Raw genomic sequence first — 18,627 nt, forward strand, 5'->3', positions numbered from 1 at the left:
CCCCCCTTAATGTTGCATTTTTATTTATCTATTTTTCAAAATTGTGACAACGATAAAAGGACAAAATAAATAAATAAAAAACTCAGAATAAACATTTAAAGAATACAGACCGAAAAAGGGCTGAATCCCATGCGTATTTATACCTAACCTTATTACAAGCTGAAAATATTTCTTTCCAAAAATAAAAATACTTGGCACTCATACTTAACCTCTGTGTTTTTCTCATTTTAAGGACAATCTTCGTACTTTAGTCCATACAGCTTACATAGAAACGTGAATAAAAACAACATTTCATTTTTTTCTAATAGGCCGAACCAATTAGGAAAAGTCGTAACATTTAAAGGTAAATAAAATGTTTTAGGAGACTTTTTTTCGTATTTTTTGTAAAAACCAGGTGATGGTTTTGACCCGAAGAGACTATGAGGATTAAACCAAATTTGTAATCAAAACGTCTATTTTCAATTTTTCAGAAATTAAAAATAAATAAATAAATTCAAAATTCTCTGGCACCCTCTCAAAGTTTCATCAGGAATTTTCCATAATGTCAGACTCCTTACAGTAATGCATTGATATTTTGTTTTTGTTCTTTACTATTGTCACTATTAATATAGACATTTTTTTATATATCATTATTATATTGTTGTTGTTTTTTCCTCTTCATTCATTTACACATTTGTTTCTTTTTAGTTTGTCTTCCTTTGTACTGAGGGATGAAGCCCTCAAGTTCTGCTGTAATGACAATAAAGTCCATTCATTCATTCTTCTATTGTTTGGGATATTCGTTTTTGCAAAATTGTGCATCGTCGAAGATCATACCTTAATTCATCTTTCTTAAACATATCATAGTTGTCTATGTGACAATGTGATGCGTTTGTCACTATTGGACAAGTGCAAAGGAGATATCATGGGATGGCGGTTCCTTATTTGGACTCACTGTTGTTTGTTGTTTTGACTCTTGCGTCATTGTCGCTATCGGCAAATCATGTTGCTGTTCTTTGATATTCACACCCTTTAAGGCTGATCTGTATTTTTGAACCTCGGATTTATTAAAAAGAGGAAGCTTGGAGGAGAGCCTTAGGAAGGGATAGAATTTTCTTATCTGAAAGCAATACTGCTGGTCCCCCCTGCCTTCAAGTTCAAAATCCATTGATGTTTTCTTGCCTTTACTTTTATTGTTTACTTAGGTTTATACTTAACACCAGGCTGTCGTTTACAGCTTATGCTACAGTTAATACATTATCAGTGGTATTTTTAGTAGTGTTTTTTTCTTCTTTCAGTCGTATTTAGTCTTGCCTCTTTGTTATTGAACTGCTGCTTTTTCCACAGGACTGATCTTAGGTTTCTATGTTGTCTGGGAAATTTGACATAAAAGGTTGAGTTTTATTGAGTGTGAATTCATTATTCTAAAAATAAGGCCTTACTTGGCATTAAAATGTCTTCAATCCAATTTTTGAAAGTCGAAAAATAAGGAACACATTGATAAGATTTGTATTTGTTTGAACTAAAAATATTTAGTAACACGTATCAATTGTCTTTTTTAACAATTCACTGATGCACTTTTGTGGCAATATTGCGTGACCACAATAATGGAATTACTAAACCGGTGATGTCCTAGGTCTACCCACAAAACACATACTGTAGCAACTTCGGACGTTAGACCATGGTAAAGTGTACATATAATGAGAAGTGGCTGCCCCGCGAATGTTTTTCGCCACGGCTAAAAGCTCTGCCAGGTTATGTGTATGGGGCACGATGTATTGTTTGCAAGAAATATTCGTGCTTTTTTTTTTGTTTGTTTTGTTTGTTTCAATTGTGTTTTTTGTCGACTTGGTCGTAAATTTGAATTAAAAAGGCATTAAAACATTTTAAGTCTCAAATGTCTCAGAGCTGTGCCTTAAAATCATCAAACGTCCTCCTGGCAACACTCTGGAACTTCCTTTTCGCTCGAACTTGAAGTTCCCAAGGTTATTCAAAGTGAATGCTGGCTTATATCTATTTGAATAGTCGCAGGTTTTAGTTGCTTTATCCTTCCTCTGGTGTTTAGGTTTTTTTTTCACAACAGTTAGTTTCAGTACTTTTTTTCTGTATGTACAGACCACCCATGTTGATAACTTCCTCTCAAGTCCGTCCGCCAGCTGCTATTGCTACACTGCACATTTCACTGTGCCTGCTTTGATTTAACTCAGGAACAAAATGAAATATTTTAAATTGCATTTCAAATGATCGGAAGACATTAACTAGTTCCCTGACAGTGTCAATGAAGTCCGTCAAAGGTCAATTTAGGGTGACTGGGCTGGCAATAGATGAGTTAATAATGGAATAGACGAAAACAGGATATACAGATAGAGAATATATATCTGATTTCACATTGTGATTTGGTTAGGCCATTTTGGTGTTATGACTCGGAATGCTGTTTGAGCCAGACCCAGGTAGAGTTCTGTAATGATGCATCCTGTTTACTATGTTGCTCTTAGGTGGGATCTGGCTCCCAGATGCATTTGCCATCTGGGAAGGGCACACAAGCATGCAAATTGTCTTGGGACTGATTCAAGAAAAAGCACGAGGAGCGTAAAAAGTTCTGAGAGGAGAAAAATCACGTTTTGAGGTTCTCCATATTCTGTATTTTCGGTACTATAAGACACACCAAAACTCCAAATTGGCCAGAAATTTGAATGTGCGCCATTTATGCGGTTATGAATTGTATGCAAATATTGACCTGTCGAAACATTTTAATTGCTGACTACAATTGCATAACAATGGTGGCAACATGAATCAAACTGGATAGCAATAGTAAGGGCACTAGATCTTAACCACGAGGTTGCCAGATACATCGATGATTGTTCGCAATTTCATTACATTGCATGCAGTGCGTACCAAACCCAGATTGCGGTGCTAGAGCAATGGATCCTATCCATTGGACGACTAGGGATTACAGATGTCACATAAAAAGGTATAAGGTCGCAATAGTTTTAATCACTTTGCCGGATATGTTCGAGCAATGACAAAGCATAAAGTGATTAAAAATTGGTATAACATATTGTTTCACTTGTTTTTGCCTCAAACAAAGCATTCTAAGTGATAAAAGTTTCTAATACATGTGGCTGTGCTTTTATAGACAACCTAATTACTTCCCACAATGCCTTTCTCTTCATACAGTTTAGAACCACCCAAACTATGTCTCACAATTCCTTTCTATTCATTAAGTTCAGAATCTCGCACGTTTCAAAAGACTTTGCTTGTCCGCAATTATCATGCAAGCATTGCCCTATTTTTAATTTACTTGCAAATGCTCACCTTGAGAAAAATGTGTTAAATTGGCATTTGAGGCCTTATCTGTAATAACTGATGAACCCCCTGGGCCATCAGACATGGAGAGCATTGGATGCTCCCTGTTGATTCACCTCATCTTGTGTGTTATTCCTGACTGTCGGAGCAATGCTGCAGTGTTTCTATCAGATCATCTCTACCTCCTGGTCAGCAGCCCTCGTCTTCACGTAAATGACATTCTGCAGGAATGCATCTCGCATGCCAAGATAAGACTGCCTTTCCCCATCGCTTGCATTTAAGGGCGTGTGCAATTGTGTTTAGGCAGGGTGCTGTCCTAACTGACTAACTTAACTTTATTTTCACAAACATGTGCTGGATCTGAAAGTGAATTGCACATTTAGATCCTACAAAGCAACAATGAGGAAAACAGAATCACTGCCTTTCCAGGTGTGTCGGTACTTTAACTTATTCAATGTTATGACATGACAAAAAAAAGTATCTTTTTGTTTTATTTTTTAAAGACTTTTAAAGGGGTTTGGTGCAGCTCATCTGTAAGTATCATGCCTCTGGGAATGATTTTTGTATTAAAAAAAAAATCATCGTTCGATGGTAGGAGTGGCTTTGATAAACTATTTGTCCACACATTGAGGAAGCTCTCACTTCCTAGTTTGCTTCCTGGATCTAGCAATTGAAGTGTGTAGGCGTCCCCATATGGCAAGGCAAGTTTACTGAAGCACTGTGGTCAGAGTAGCAAAGGAATGGATAAGTACAGATAGTTAGTTAACGCTTTGAGCTTTTTTCTTTCTAAAAAGATGATTACGTCACTATAAAATTTACGCTGAAAAGCTCTTGCAGAGATTATGCATAAGTTCAGTGTTCTTGCAATAAAATGCACCGAAGTAAACAATCTGCTTGAAATGCATCATTTTATATATTTTCTTAGAAAGGAGTTTTTTCACGAAACAATGGTAAAAGCTAGAAACACACCTTTTGCCAATGAAAAATGAGGACTAAAGCTTTTTTTTTAATAGATCCTTTTCCTAGATAGCTACAAAACTAATATCTCTTTAAGGCCTTCAAAATTGACTGGAATTGGCAAAAACAAAATTGGCTCTTCTTTTGACAGAAACATCTGGCATTGAATGTGTGATTATATTTTTTTCGTTATTTTATTTAAAAAGATAATCACATCAATAGTCATGTTCTAACCGTGTTTAGTGGGCTGGGAACACCCTGGACTTGCTGCCAGCTAATTGCAGGTCAGAGATTACCATAATTTCTGGACTATAAACCGCAACTTTTCTTTCACAGTTTCAATCATGCAATTTATGCAGAGATGCTGCTAATGTAGGTAATTTTTCAAACATCGGCCAGTGGCACTCGGGCATCAAAGGTCGAGCAAGACACCAGTAACAACTGCCAATAAAGACCATAGAAGAACCTTAACGTGTGATAACATAGTTTCTTCATTAATATAATTAGCATAAATTGACCCTCATCATGGAAAATTCAGCTGAGAGTCAGGTGCGGGTTATGTATGTACAAATTTATTTTTCCTTTAAGAAATGTATTGGGTGCAGCTTATAGTCAGGTGCGGCTTTAGAATTATAATTATAATTGTCTGTACTGTCATTGATAAAAGTTTAAGGCAATTATTACAGCTGGATTAGATGCAGCACTTCAGGATAAACCTGTAATAGAAGATAAAAAAGAATACAACGATAGACTATTCTGTATTCATAAGGTAGTGCTCATAGACTGTCCTGAATTGGTAGTGTTTCATAATAATAGTCCAACGAAAAGTGAAATGACATTAGCAGTTCATTTTGCAAAATATTTGCAGGAAGATGAAGTGTATTTTTATGTTTGTATTCAGGATTCACCTACATTAAGTTTTGAGGAAGAAATAAAAATATAGAACACTTCCTAAAAGAAAAAGAAGAAATGGAAACTTTTTTTGGAGCATACTTACTTTAAATTCCTGAAAAAAAATGATAAATGAATAGCTGCTGATTTTAAATGCTTTAAATAAAGTCTGATCAGACAAAAAATGAATTAAAGAGCGTTAAGCAATTTTAAAGGGGCTCCTTATGGTGAAAAGAATAGCTTCCCTTAATGTGAGTACTTATTCCGGGGTCATTTTCGCTTTTAAAGGACAGAACAATGAATAGTTACAAGAAAATGGGGGAGGAAACCAATGACAAGAATGATGCGGTCGTCGGCGCAGCCTAATGCAACGTGTCCCAATAACATTTCATTACATTTTCCTCACTCATAGCTAAGCACAAACCAATCGATTTCGGGGTCCAACAGGTTGAATGTCATGCTTGAAGTATATGTTTATGAATTAAAACTGCTCCAGTGTAGATTGTTACCTCTGAAGTGTTAGCATACTAACATTAGCCAAAGTTCAGGTCACTACTCTAACAACAAATATGGAAGTAAAGGGACACACTAAACTTTGAGAAAATGCCAGGTTGTTAAAAGCGTGGCACCTGTTTTGGCGGTGTTCTTATTTTTTTTATTTGTGTGTGCTAAATGAAAAATAAGTAACCTTGACGTGAACCAAAACGTGTATCGCAAGATTCGCACCACCTTACACATAACGCCTTCACAACATGTTTTTTTTCCAGAGCCCATATTTTTTTTTTATTTCCAACTGAAACCGTAAATGGGTTGGGGTTAGAAATTTTTAATAATGCAAAAATACACACAAAATATTTTTTATAGATTCAAATAAAACTTTAAATAGTGCTCTGAATAATTTTACAGTTAAAAAATCTCAACACAACTAACATGACTTATGAATGTGGTCTTCCTCTGTAGTCTCCCAAAGCCACGCAACCAAATATGTTTGAAGTGTGTCTTATTTTGCAAACAGTTGATCGTCAGATTTTAAATTCAAACATTTGTTTTCATGGGGAAATCCCCCAAAAACCGTGGTATCATTCAATGATTCCCTGGTTACAGCGATAAGTGAATAACTACGTACAGTAAACATGCATTAAAATAAGGCTACTCTAGCTCGCTATATAAAGCCTTCATGAGTACAACTAGGTCATAGATATTATAGCGTTTACCTACATTGGGTCACCTACAGTGTTTGGGACGTTAGCAGAAATATGTCTTCATAAACTCATTATATGGAGAATGATAGCTTTTTTGTTTTAATCACATTAATCTATATTTCTTGATAAATACATTATACAGACTACAACCGCGACACTCGTTCTATTGGAAGAGAAGCACTGAGAAACATTGGAAAATCGGAGTTCACGTGACGGGGGTAAGAAACCGTTTTTTCTGCTTCAGTGTGTGCTTCGACATATTTTTGACTTTTTAGTCAAGTGTAGTCACAAACGGGGTAGGGAGGAAAAAAAAGACAACTCTGAAGAAAAATTAGCAACAGCCTTAACTTTCGCTCCAGTCTGCAGTCTGTGACTGTGGAGAGTGTGGAGTGGGCTTCCTGCTTCAGTGGCTCCGCCCCCAGTCACTTATCCAATCAGAAGTTGCGGGGTAGGAAGCATCCAAAACAGAAGGCAGGAAAGTACGAGAAACGTTCGGCCCGGCTATTGCTCGGTATTGTGCTTAATAATTGGCTTAATCATCTAAATAATTTGTAGATATCTGTTGAATTCACAAATATAGCTCTGGTGGATTATTGAGTAGAGTTGTTCATATTTTGATTACGAGGACCTCATCTTTTGACATTTGTAAACCACTGCAGTGCTTCAACACAAAGTAATAAAATTGTATCTTGCCCATCAACAGTTTTGAGTGCTCTGTTATTGGTACTAGTTTCTGGTATTTAAACACAAGGTTCAAAAGGAATTGCATGCATACGTTAATATATTGGATAAAATGTCTTCTCCCAACAAGAATCTTTATTCGAAACACATTTTTTTCCTTTTTATGTTACTCCACTACTGCAGCTGTTACTGCACCAAAGTTCTTCAAAAGTTCAAATGCCTCAGACCTGTCTAACATAGTGCAGCATTTTGAAAGACTGACATTGAATTATTTTTTGTTTAAAAGGACACTGTGTAATGTTTAAAAACTAGATGTGGCAGCATTGTGCAGTACAACCAAAGCACGAGGAAAAACACTAACTTCAAAGTGACCAAACACCATTTTTTTCTCTTTTGTTGCCCAGCCTCAGCAGCAAGACAAGCATGTCAGCTCCCTCTAATTGATCCTCATGTTTTTTTTTAAATAAATACAAATTTCTTGACCTATGAGCAGTGTTCCCTCTAAGCTGCGCGCATGCGCAATTGCCCACTGCTCGCACATTCTCAGCGCACAAGAAAATCTAGCCAGCGCACAAAAATGAGGGCTCAAAATTACTAATTAAGAAGCGACTAAAGTCAAAGTTACAGTGCATGAAGTTAAAAATACACGGGTTCCCCTGACATTGTGTCCTAAATGCGGTATTTTGAAGTCGAGTCGAAGTAGAACGATTTTTAGTAGATAATAGTAGAGTTTGTCGAGAACCGGCTTCTTCGGCTCGCCTCACTAAAAGGAACCGGCTCTTTCGGGTTGTTTTTGCTTCTTTAATCCCAACATGACCAAATATTATGTAAAATTATGCACAAAATGACTTAAAGGAAGGGGGGAATAGACCAAAAAAAAAATACCAAAATGAAAAAGTAGTGAAAAGCTGAGAAAAAAGATTTTTTTTTTAAAAAAGCCAGAAAAAAAGAAAAGAAAGAAATGTAGGAAAAAAAGTAAATAGAGAACAAAAAGAAAAAATTAACAGCTCAGAAAAAATAAACACAATGGGATTTTTTTTAAAGGAATTTTTAAAAAGTAGAAAAAAAACACGGAAAAAAGAAGAAAAAGTTTGTATTCAAATAATTTCCAATTATATCAAGTCAATCTTGTTGCCAACATTGTACTTCCACTAAAAAATGTGATTAAGTACAGTTCTGTATCTTACAACCGACTAAATAAGCCCCCCAAAATGTTAATATTAGGCAACAAAATATATCGGGAAATAAAATGAAATGGATATCTTGTGAAAGAATTGTAAGAACAAACGACGTTTGTAGGCCGTACAACCTTTGCAATAGTACATGAGTCAATTCATTCAAAAGAGAAAAAATAATTTTGCATTGCCCGAAACTCAGCAAAATGTAACTTGATGTCAAGTTTTGTGACATGTTTGATAATGAATTATCTTGCCACACTTGGGATTGCTGTTGCTCACTGTTGTTTCAAGCGTTGCTCACCGACTTTGTGTGAATGCTCTGACCCGTGGAAAATTACAGGGAACATTGCCTATGAGTATTTAAAAAATCGGTGTTCATTATTGTTTATGTAAATTTGCTTATCATTAAAATAACTATTGATTTTCTTTAAAAAAAAGGTTTTTTTTACTACTAGGCGGCGCAAAATAATACACAATGTCCCTTTTATGACTACAAAAAGTTTCATGGAACAAGGTCCAGAAATACAAATGAAAAAGGGCAACGATTCCAAGATAATGAATTAAATCCCAAAACCAATAGACAAAAAAAGTTGAAAACATAAAAAAAAAAAAAAGACAGTTGATTTTAAATGTTAATGCACTCCTCCCATGGGTCTATTGTTAGGATGCACGAATACAAGTGTTTCCTTATAATTCAGGCCAGACTCTAAGCACTACGTTGTAAATGTATTTTACCTGTTTTACAGTCTTTTATCATTTTTTCTCTTCAAAGTCTGTATTACATGTTTACCCTGGAGTGACATGTATAATCTCGTTGCATAGGCTACAATATTTTCACAACGTCGATATCATTGACTATAAAGATAACTCAATTCAAAGTTCTGTTTTTTTCTGTTACAATGCAAGTACCAAAATCTTGTGGCAGTCACTGTAACGTCAGAGTCACTAAGAATGGATTTTGGTTTTGGAATTTAATTTTGTTAAGGTTTGAAGTGGCCTTGAAATGTATTTATTGGGACAAAAAAAACTGGTTATGTAACTGTAATATTTCCGTTTCCATGGTTAGCTCTCCTAGTACTTTTTGTGTCCCTTTTTTGTTTTTTGCCTCTTTTTTTCTTACCTGTGAGATTTTTGGGGGTTGTTTTTTTACTCGCTTGTGACTGAAGTGGGTTTTAACAACAAACTGTTTGATTCATGGTGCAGAAAATAGAGCCTGATTTTATAAAAAATCTATTTCTTCAGACAAGTGCGTCAGAGCAAATTTCCTATGGCCCGATACACTTGATCTGAAGTTAGGGGAGCCCTTTTCTCTACCATATAAGGGATAACATACCGTATTTTGGTTGTAAACCATATGCGTACATATCAAGGAGATAGTTTAATAATCGTTGTTGTTTTATGCGAAGGGAGCCTCTATACTCCCATCACCTTTTATTAGCTTGATAAATCACCTCCGTTGTCAGTCAAGTCAGGGAGAATAATTGGATGTGGTTGTCGCCCTACGTGATGGATTATCAGTCATTGGAGATTAAATGAACAGATAGAGGCCCAGACATAATGGTTTTTGTTTTGCATTTTAAATTGCCTGGGAGCACAGCTACACTCTGTAGGTTTTTATAGCTCGTCCTTTTGGACTTCACTCCCCCACTCTGCAATTTACGTCTAATGACAAATGAACATTAATAGGGGATGCCGTCCTTTACAAGTACTGAATTTATTCCGCAAACTTTGAGCACACAGCGTCCCTCGGGTACGCTCGCAAATGGTTGCACCGTAACATCAAATAGGTTGGCGCATGAGATGCATGAACCTGTCAGACAATGCGCGGAAATATGCAGCAGAATTTTTTTTTTATCGAGGAAGAGACAAGTGACCTGACAACTTGGTCAAGTGGCAGAGCAGCCTCGCCTGATGCAAGCTGACATCTGTGACTAGTTAGCGGGGATACAAACACATTACGGCGACTACCTCATCCTGACTGGATTTTCTCTCTCAAATGAGAATCTGACAGCAATTCCTTCCAAAGGAGAAGCGGATGAGAAGCTAAAGTAAAAGGAAAGAGGCTGTGGGCAGTTGCAATGTTCCGTTTGCGTGTTTGCCCGAGCATGAGCAATTTAACTCCTTGCCCCTTTCTCCATCCTGCCAGAACCCCCCTTCCTCACTGCCAACCCCACCTCCCCTCCATTTCCACATTATCATAATTGTGTCCAGAACATGAGGGGCCGGGGAAGTGATCATGTCATTTTATTTACACCCTGCTTGGCCTTTTTTCCAAACGACATGCCAGTTACTGCCAAACGGATCGGGGCCCGCCGACATCTTTTGATCAGGGCTGTCGGGGCCTATCAGCTGAGAATGGCAGGTAATGGATACCCGGTGACAAACCAAATCTCGGCGAGGGCAGCGAGTGGGCCGCACCTGCCAGGTCTCCATTAGGCTGGCCAGCGCTTTGGAGCAGCCTACTGCCTCAGCCCCCAGGGCCTAAATCAGACTAGCGCCAGCCACATGGATGTCTGGAGATTGGCTGTTAGCACTGGAAATGAGAGTTATTTCTGCAATGACAATTTTGTTTAGAGTGGACGTGCATGCTGAGGGGCAGAATTTAGTGCTTGTGTGTTCAAATAAGGAATTTAGACCTTCTGAGTAAACAAAGTCACTCCAACTTGCAGCTCTTTGTAAAATAATTTGTCTTTTTTGTGGAGTTGCCTGTGAATATGATTGCTGTATCCCAATTTAAAGTGGAGTTCCCTCACTTTTCCAGGCATGAGAATCTCCCACTTTTAGGAGAACTTCCCCGTTTTGAAGTCCTAAAAGTTGACCTCTGTGAATTGGATAGATCAGAAAAGAAAATGTTTTGAGGTGGGGAGGGAGGCATCGTGAGATTTCCTAGAGTGAAACAGTCATTTGAGGTGGTGCGTTTGAATTAAAATCAGTGTAGTTTGTGTGGGCAGAATAAACTATTTATGTGAAATGCACAGTCGATATGATCTCATTTTCACACAATATTTATTCAGGGTACCAGAAACAAATGTTGCAGAATGGATGAAACAGAAAATTGTTCTGAAAGATACAAATAAGCGCCAAAAGCACGACAATGGAAACAACTCTTTCAGTTGTCTGATTTATGAATCAAACTTTAAAGGACATTAAAAGATTAGATGTGCAATGGATGTTGGTATTGTGTTCATTGTTGTCAGTAAAGGATTTGAGGCGTTCAACAATGTCTGTCACTTTTAAAGCTTAGTATTAGCTAAAATAAAGTCAAAACAACATTTTATTCCGATTTTTGATCCCAAATTAGGGCTGTGCGTTAGACAGAAATACATTAGCTGTTTCCTCCACACATTTTTCACCTTGACCTGACTTATTTCTATGCCTGATTTTAACGATGAAAAATTCTAAGATGCCTGGAGTAAGTACCGTATTTTCCGGACTAAAAGTGCTTCTAAGAAAACAAAAATTGCCACAAATTTGAAGCCGCACTTTATAGGCCAGAAGATTTGGGAGATAAAATTGAAAATGCATAATTACAATGAAATGCTACTGATATGTTCATAAAATTTTTGGGGAAAGTATGCAAGAAAGCCTTTGGCTGATTATTTAAATTCATCAAAGGGGAAAATATTGTGGAGAAAAATAGTCAACTCTGTAAGAACTTGTGAGGAGTCATGAAATAATTTTGTAACCGGTGAAGGTCAAGACGGACGATTGTCTAAACTTGCTGATGTCGTCAAGTATTTCTTCTTCATGAAACTGACGAAACCAGATATTGTAGACCATGTAATAGCCTTTCTCTAATTGATGTGGCTTTTTTCCTGGCCAGATTCTTTGAGACTACAGCTGACTCTTGCGTTTCCAACACCAGCATTTCAGATAAATTATTCTACAATATTTTGCAATCACTCAAATGAAGGAGAGAAGATCTCATATGATTTTGAACTGTCATGGTGAACAGGAGAAGACTGCACACAAAAAACCCTTACGGTGCCAAATTTAAAATCTGTTCTGAAAGCCCTCACTCGATGAAACATGATGAATGATTGAATTAATCTATTTTAGTGGTGAACGATTTCATAATCATAATTTATGTTCCATAAAAAAGGTTTCCATTAGTTTCTGGTGTTTTTTCTTATGCAACCTTTTTTGCACCCATAACTGTAGTTTTAATTTCATGCACCTTACAATCCGCTGCGCCTTGCACCGCATTACAATAAATGCAGTACATTAACGGCAAATCAGTTGACTTTCTAGGATTCTCGTCTATATTCAACACCCTTCACGTTTATATACACTTTAACAAATTGTATAGGCTTTTTTTAACTTTGAAGGTTAAACTGGTTAACAAATAAATCCATGATACAGTAATCCACAATACCTCTTGGTTCCGTTGTGAAAGAACACCAAGCCAGAAGCACTATTTAAAGAGTTGCACTGTATCTTGACTTCGATTTCAATCCATCCAAATAGTTTGATTTCTGTCTCTGTTTTGTTTATGTAAACTCTGAATTCAAATGGTGCAACTCTTAAAACCTGTAAAGGTTGTAGCAAGAAACCAAATGCACAGAATTGAGAGCTTAAAAGGCTTTTGCTTCTCGTAAATGCATTTTTTGCTTTTCGGACCGGTACGAACGAAATTCAAACATCCCTCTTTCAGAAATCTTGATAGTTTGCTATTACGAGTGTCTGTAAGAGTGTGTGATCAGAGAAAAGGGCAGATGAAGAGGCGTCAGACATATTAACTGACAGATGGAGGTTGATCCATCTCATTTATTACCCTAGAGGAGAATGCCACAGTAAGCTTGGGCTTCATTAATTTCAGATTTAGTTTTCATTTCAAGCTGTTGCGCCCTGAGATAAATAAAATGGTGCATTATGTTTTTGCCAAGATATTTCTTTCTTTTTTCAATACATGGAGTGAAAAAAGGGGAGGCATAAGTTCCATGTGGCTGGGGTAGTATATAAATACAGGCTCGCCTAGAGGAAAATAACACCTCAACGGTTGATGAGGTGAAATGGGATGACTGTAATTTCTCAGCTCAGCTTTAAAGGCTCCCACACAGATGGCTCATTTATCCCGGGGAGTCCTCGGGCACACATTGCAGAGAAACTTTTTTTAGTTATTCTAACGCAGTGTGTTGACTCCTTGCAATTTTACTCATCTTGTTTCTTTCCCCTTTGTCTCCATTTGCCCTACAGCCTATTCTCCGGAGGAGCTGACAAAGCACCCTGCAGAGGATGAGGAGGCGGAAGCAGACGACATGCCCTCAGCCCCTCAGGATGACCTTCCCATGAAAGATGAGATTGTGGAGAAAAGTCTGGACTCTGCCAAGGACCAAGCATGTGACCAGGAATCAGTGGAGGCTGCAGAGCTGTCAGGGCAAGAGATGGACAGCGAGTCACATGTGAGCGAAATTAGTGATTGTCTCTCGGACTTTGACAGCCCCTCTCGAAAAACTGAAGGAAACGTCGACACAGTGCTACTAAATGGTGCTGCAAAGACACCACCCGTTGGTACGGACACTTTGGAACATATGAAGGCCATCTATTCCAGCTTCCTAACTAGTCCTTTGTGGGCACCATTGAACTTTAATACAAAACCAATACAGGTGCCACCATCTGCTGCAACGGAGAAGCCAACTCGCAGCAACAGCACCAGTAGCAGTAGTAGCTGTAGCAGCAGCAGCTATGACTGGCATCAGTCGGCGGTTGCCAAGACACTTCAACAAAATCCTACGCAGAGTCATCATTCTAACCAGTCAGAGCCGAGTCTCTTCAGCACGGTCCAGCTGCACAGGCAGAATCCAAAGTTGTTTGGTTCCATCTTTACCGGGGCAAGCAAGTTCCGTTGCAAAGGCTGCAGTTCTGCTTACGACACCCTGGTAGAGCTTACTGTTCATATGAATGATACAGGTCACTATCAGGACGACAACCAGGATAAGTCAGGGAACAGTGCGAAGCGCTGGTCCAAGCCACGCAAACGATCACTTTTGGAAATGGAGGGCAAAGAGGATGCCCAGAAGGTTTTGAAGTGCATGTACTGTGGTCACTCCTTTGAATCTCTGCAGGACCTAAGTGTCCACATGATTAAGACCAAACACTACCAAAAAGTGCCTCTGAAGGAGCCTGTGGCCCCTGTAGCCACTAAAATTGTGTCTTCTAAAAAAAGAGGACTTCTGGGACTTGAGATCTCTGCTTCAACACGTTCAAGAGAAGGTACCCCGAAAGCAAAGCACTCTTATTTAGACATAAGTGAATCGGCACAAAAACTTTCTTCCAGCCCCTACACAGCTTCCAGCAACCGATACGCTCATCAGAACGGTGGTAGCTACGCCTGCCAGTTTGAAAGTAACAAATTCCAAATCTTGAAATGTATGGAGTGTGGCAGTTCACACAACACATTACAAGAGCTTAGAACCCACATGATGGTGACGGGGCACTTTCTGAGGGTGACAAACTCTGTCGGAAAGAGAGCCAAAACAGTTCCTGAGACCACCTCTCCTAACCCTGGGAGAATATCCACACCTACAGAGCCAAGAGTTCAGTCCGTCCCACTAGCACCCTCCACATTCTCTCCTACGCCTCTTCAAAACTCTCCAACTCCACCTGCAAGCTCTCCTCCCCTCAAAGAGATCAAAAGGGAGGATGTTGAGGAGGCGTGTACAAAGCAGGAGGACCTTGAATTTGAAAAACAAAATGTCATCTCCGTCAGGAAGGAGGAAAGTCCGGAAAAGGAGGACAAATATGACAGCTCAAAGTATAATTATCTTACTGAGGAGGACCTGAAGGAGGGTCCCAAAGGGGGTTTGGATATTCTGAAATCACTGGAAAACACTGTGACATCAGCTATCAATAAGGCCCAGAGTGGTAATCCGAGCTGGGGGGGCTATCCAAGCATTCACGCAGCTTACCAGTTCCCAAATTCCATCAAGCTGCAACAGGGAAGTTTTGAAAAAAACTCCCCAATGAAGTTCTTATTTAATGGCGGGGATGGTGTCTTGCCCTCCCTTGCCAGTAACCAGCCTCTAATTAGCCCACCTCTTACCCAGTCGTCCCCCTTTCCCAGCAACAACTTCCAGGCTATGGAGGACTTGGTGAAAAAAGTGACTGAGAAAGTAGCAAAAGTAGAGCAAAGAGTGAAGCGGTGTTCTCCCAAAAGGGAAAATCATATCTCCCCCTGCAAAAGCGAGGCTGGTGAATTGTATAAGGATTTAGAGTCTGAGTCACCTAGGGAATTGAGGGCACTCACCCCATCCAACGGTGACAGGGGAAACCACAGTGCCCGAGCATCCCCGGCAACAGAAACCAAGAGGGAGTCTGCAGTCAAATCCCAGAATGCCTCCAATTTAACATGCAGCACCGCCATCATCACTGGCCATACTCCACCAGAGCAGCCCTTTGTCAATCCTCTAAGTGCTCTTCAGTCAGTAATGAGCATTCATTTGGGGAAAGCAGCCAAGCCCGCCTTGCCAAACCAAGATCCCCTGAGCTTGCTTTCCAGGTTCAGCCAGAGTATGGCCGAGAGGGCCGCTGTGGCTGCTCCTCCTCAACAAACTCATAAGTTCGGGACTGTTGGAGACAATACTTTTTGTCAATCCAATGATGACCAGCCTATGGACCTCACGAAAGGCAAAGGTGAGAAAGGAGTAGCTGTAGCATCGGCTCCCCTGACGCCATTGTCCACGCCCTCCTCCGGCTCTCCTTCATCCCTTGTCACCCCTGCAAAGCTGACAGTGGTCTCTCCGTATACATCCAACAGCCCATTGCATGAGAACGCACTGTCCGATATCTCAGACATGTTGAGAAACCTGACACAATCCCAACCAGCTCCAAAACTGGCCTCTCGGTCACGGGTGAGTGACAAAGGGGAAGGCCCGGTTTCCGCATGCGATGACGACGACGCAGCCCTGCACGGTCACAAGCGCAAAGGTCGGCACTCCAGCTGGAACCCCCAACATCTCCTTCTCCTGCAGGCGCAGTTTGCCTCCACATTGAGACAGACCTCAGAGGGGAAATACATAATCAATGACCTCAGCCCACAGGAGAGGATGCACATATCTCGTTTCACAGGTCTTTCGATGACAACCATTAGCCACTGGCTGGCTAATGTTAAATACCAGCTAAGGAGAACAGGCAGAACCAAGTTTCTGAAGAACTTAGACTCTGGTCAGCCTGCTTTCTTCTGCAGTGACTGTGCCTCACAGATCCGAACCCCAAATGCTTATGTCTCTCACCTGGAAGCTCACCTTGGCTTTAGAATCAGGGACTTGGCTAAGATCTCACCAAAACAGACCGTTAGGGACTCCCACAATGTGGCTGACAAACTCACACCGCTGGAGTCGTACCCGTCGCCACAAGATACCTGCTCTGGCAATGGCTCGGTGTACCGCTGCCAGCTCTGTGTCCGAAAATTTGCCACTAAGCACGCTATCAAACTTCACCTCAGCAAGAGTCACGGGAAGTCCCCTGAGGACCACTTGCTGTATGTGTGCGAACTCGAGAAACACTCTATTTAGTCGTAAACTTGATTAAATATGATATCGTTGGTCGAAAACACGAAATTGTGGTATAATGCACTAAGATGCCAAGAACTGCTTCGGGTGAAAAAAAAAAAAAAAACATATTTTCAGCACAAAGAATTGACATTTATTTGGTCTGTAGGATATTTGTGTGTCGTTGGATTTCCACAAGTGTTGAAAGGCCAAAATATTCAAACGCATTTTTTTAATCTTTAATTAATAGGCACCCATTGGTGTGAAGGAACGCGTTAACAAATAACTTGAAATGTATCAGTTATATTTATTTATTTTGTATTTTCGTGAGTTTTTTTCTTTGATTTGCTGGTTATGTGCATGTTCAGATCTTACCTATGTACAGTCCTGGCCTGTCATTCGACACTTTAAATTGGTCTCCTTATGACAGCTTAAAACAACCAAATGCCCGAGAAAAGCTCTTGAAATGATCTGCCAAACAGCAAATTGTTATTTTGAAATGTATTTCTATGTCAATCTTTGGATGTTCTCGCTGATTGTAAAAAAAATTCACTGTACTTTTTAATTGAGTGAGTGACAAAATCCAGGTCATTTAATGTATACAATGTACATAACAGTGTTTATGCTTACAACTTGCTGTTTAAATTATGCATACTTGTTATATTTCTTAATTTAAAAAAGACAATGACTATCCACTGGTGCAGAGCCTTGAAGAAAAATAAGGACAATGTTTTGCACACTAGTTTTATAAATGTTATTTGATAAAGAAAAAACAATTATGTTAATGCCTTGTGCTTCTATTATTAAAGAAATTAATGTTGCGTAGATTGTGATTTTTTTTTCATTATGAGTGCTTCTACAATGTATTATTTTTCACATACATTTAGTTCCATGTACCATATTTTCCCGACTATAAGGCGCACCCATAAACTTAAAATTGCCCAGATATTCGAACATGCGCCTTATATTCTGACCAAATTGGAAATGTGAAATCATTTTTGGGGAATTATCGATCAGTCTATAAAACCGCTGACCACAATGGCATTTCAATTGTGGTAACAGGAATCGAACTGAACAGCAATGGTAAGAGCACCGAAACGACCAGACGGCTAGGGCCATGATTGGTTGTTCACGATTGCATAACAATGCAACAAAATCAAACTCTGATCGTGGTGGAGAAAGTGCCCGATTTTATTCAGAAAACCACTAGGGATAAAGATGAACCATGAAATGGCAATGTTACACAAATTTTAGTCATGGCACTAGATATGTTAGTGTAGAGAGAATGTTGTTCCACTTTGTCTCAGCTCAAACTAAGTATTGTAAGTGACAAATATTTTAAAATTTGTGAAGCCATGCATTTATTTATATCTTTCTTTATGACCAAATTACTTTCCACAATGCCTTTCTTGTCATTCAATTCAGAATGTTGTGTGACTTTACAAGTCGGCCATACCGCAGACCGTTTTCATGTCTGACAATATTATCGTGGCCCGCCCAATATAAATATCAACAATTTCGTCCCGTGACTAAAATAGTGTCATGAAGAGATGAGACCTAATGTCTATTAATATGTCGTCTGTATCCTGAGGGGTCTAGTACACAGGATCCTGTCCACTCAATGACGCAATTTTCGTTTGATTCCCATCGCATCCAATGTTATGCAATGGTATGCAAATGTGATCCGTCATTTAGTCTGTGTAAATGCAGTTATTTTTTTATTTGTCGTACAGCCTTAGCCCTTACAGCCATTTTAATACCATGTGCCACGCTGGCATTAGTTTATATGGCATTGTCCTGTGAAGCGTCATCACCCCCTGCGAGTCGCGCCTTAGAGGACAGGTGCGTGCTACACCTAAACAGGGAACTATGAACTGTGTATTTCTGCAAAGATCACATATCAATTATGGACTTTTATTTTGGGCTCTGCTAAAAAATAGTGTT

The 18,627-nt window shown here is 39.2% G+C and overlaps 1 protein-coding gene across 1 annotated transcript in view; it reads left to right on the plus strand.

Annotated features, from left to right (window-relative positions):
• Positions 1-17,508, plus strand: part of tshz3a (teashirt zinc finger homeobox 3a) — a 44,796-nt gene extending 27,288 nt beyond the window's left edge. Inside the window, exon 2 of the mRNA XM_088340975.1 lies at positions 13,391-17,508. Coding sequence (XP_088197101.1) covers positions 13,391-16,707 — 3,317 coding nt within the window. The 3' untranslated portion in view covers positions 16,708-17,508. The remainder of the gene's footprint in view (positions 1-13,390) is intronic.
• Positions 17,509-18,627: the final 1,119 nt, after the last annotated feature.

This window comes from Urocampus carinirostris, chromosome 7, assembly GCF_059441175.1.
Source record: "Urocampus carinirostris isolate Australia breed hairy pipefish chromosome 7, RoL_Ucar_1.0, whole genome shotgun sequence".
Classification (NCBI taxonomy): Eukaryota; Metazoa; Chordata; class Actinopteri; order Syngnathiformes; family Syngnathidae; genus Urocampus; species Urocampus carinirostris.